Source organism: Wasmannia auropunctata, unplaced genomic scaffold (genome assembly GCF_000956235.1).
Source record: "Wasmannia auropunctata unplaced genomic scaffold, wasmannia.A_1.0 LD283241.1, whole genome shotgun sequence".
Classification (NCBI taxonomy): domain Eukaryota; kingdom Metazoa; phylum Arthropoda; class Insecta; order Hymenoptera; family Formicidae; genus Wasmannia; species Wasmannia auropunctata.
In genome coordinates, this window is record NW_012079649.1 from 1 (window position 1) to 1899 (window position 1899).

At 34.3% G+C, this 1899-nt stretch overlaps 1 protein-coding gene across 1 annotated transcript; it reads right to left on the reverse strand.

Moving 5' to 3' along the window:
* Window positions 1-289: 289 nt before the first annotated feature.
* On the reverse strand, window positions 290-1752 carry LOC105461594 (zinc finger CCCH domain-containing protein 15 homolog). Its single transcript, XM_011708093.1, has 2 exons — window positions 677-1752; window positions 290-580 (listed from the first exon to the last, which is right to left on the reverse strand). Exons 1-2 carry the CDS (start codon window positions 794-796, stop codon window positions 512-514), a joined length of 189 nt encoding a protein of 62 aa, XP_011706395.1. The 5' UTR covers window positions 797-1752; the 3' UTR covers window positions 290-511.
* Between the last annotated feature and the right edge of the window lie 147 nt (window positions 1753-1899).

The window sequence follows — 1899 nt, forward strand, 5'->3', positions numbered from 1 at the left end:
TTATTCGTTAACTTTAACCAGCTCTCCTGCCAAAATTACTTGTCATATCAAAATTTGCTAAAGGAAAAAGTTGTTCCTTTTAGCACAAAGTATCACGTCCAGTACTCCGAATGCGCCAATTTTGGGACACCCTGTATATAAAGACTTGTAAAAAAAATATAAAATATTGTGATTTTAAATATGAAAGATAAAGTCTACGACAGGATTTAGAGTTGCTGAAACTGATCGTGTTTGCATATTAAACTCTTGAGTTAAATCAGTACAGATGAAAACATATCAAATAAGAAGACTTGCTTGCAAAAAGCGCTAGTGCACAAGTTGCGCTAACAATGAGTGCTACCGAGGATTTTATTGTACATACACTTTTTTATCATCCTCATTTTTTTTATAACGGCCCATTTGAGAACTACTTCATTTTTTATTTATTGAAGTAAAGTGCCCGTTTCAGTTCATTTTTCGTCGACATATTTTCACTGTGGACGATAACATCCGCAGCAAACGGGCACTTTACTTACACTTCGGACTCAAAGCTGTCCGACAATTCAATCTCTTCTTTCTGTCCAGAGTCTCTATCTTCATCTTACGCAACATTTTTAATTGTATTTATGAAGAAACATTATTGAAGTATTTTTGTGAAGAATTTGTATTTCAGCGAATAATTATTTCACCCACTTACCATAGAAAGCTCTTCGAGGTCGTCATCATCGTCCTCATCGTAGTCATCATCGTCGCTATCAGCTTCAACGTATTCTGTACCATCCAGTTCAGCTTCTCTCTCGTCCGCTTCCAATTCCATTTCCACCTCTCTCTTGAATTCTTTCTCCTGCTCCTCTTCCTACTCGCTCTCTGTTTCACTTAAATTCGATGTGTAACAAAAATTTTAATCGGATTCTTTTATTATTATTTTTTCTGAGAAGCAGATGTTATTTACAAATTTGATTTGTGGTCTTATCTATGATTAGAAGTTATTATTATAAAGGAGGTTATTATTATGTTTTTGAATTTACATTGTGAATCAAAAGTTTTTTTTATATTTATATTTTTTTTATATTTTATCTTGTTCTTAGAAAAAATTTCTTATCTAAATTTATCATCTATCAATTTATCTTAAGGGCCCTTCCTAGTCACCGCGGCCATATTGGACGTCAGAAGCGAGAAATGCACGTAAAAGTTTGTTGCGTGCCATTTTTAAATAAAGAGGATTTGGATAAAATTAATAAGTAGGATCGTTTTAGAAAACTTGTAAAAATGGATGGAAACTATCCTTTTCCCCCCTGAAAGTCAGTAAATAGTCGTAAAAGGCACGTAAAGTAAAGCTTATTCAAGCAAGAAAACTTACGATTTAACAGCTGTTGAAAGGAAAAGATACTTTTACGTATAAAATTCGACAACAACTATAGTTTCCATCCATTTTTACTTTGATAAATACGAGACAAGTCACATTTTCACAATTAAGCACATAACGAAATGGCACGCAACACAAAATTCGTTATCAATACTTTTCGCAATAGGTCCGTTATTTTCTTGTCGAATATTCTCTTCATATTCGACTGTGATTGATCAATTTTACACTGCTTACGAAATTGGCGTACAATTATTTTGTAGAATTATCACGGTTTATGACTTAAAACACCGATGTGTGACGTATTATAGGACGGGCCTAATATACGACAAGAAGCTTCTAATTACTACCGTGATATAGCATCGTCACCGTAAACGCGGAGTTCGTGGCTGACTAGGAAGAGCCCTTAAGAGGATGCTGAAAGGTCGGCCAAATTTGTACGAAGTCGATAAAGCAGACTTTTCAGTGTCAGTGATATCTCTAAATGAACTTCTTACAATATCTTTTGGTCTCACTCAAATACGTGGAATGTCCTTATCCTGTCTCTTATACACATC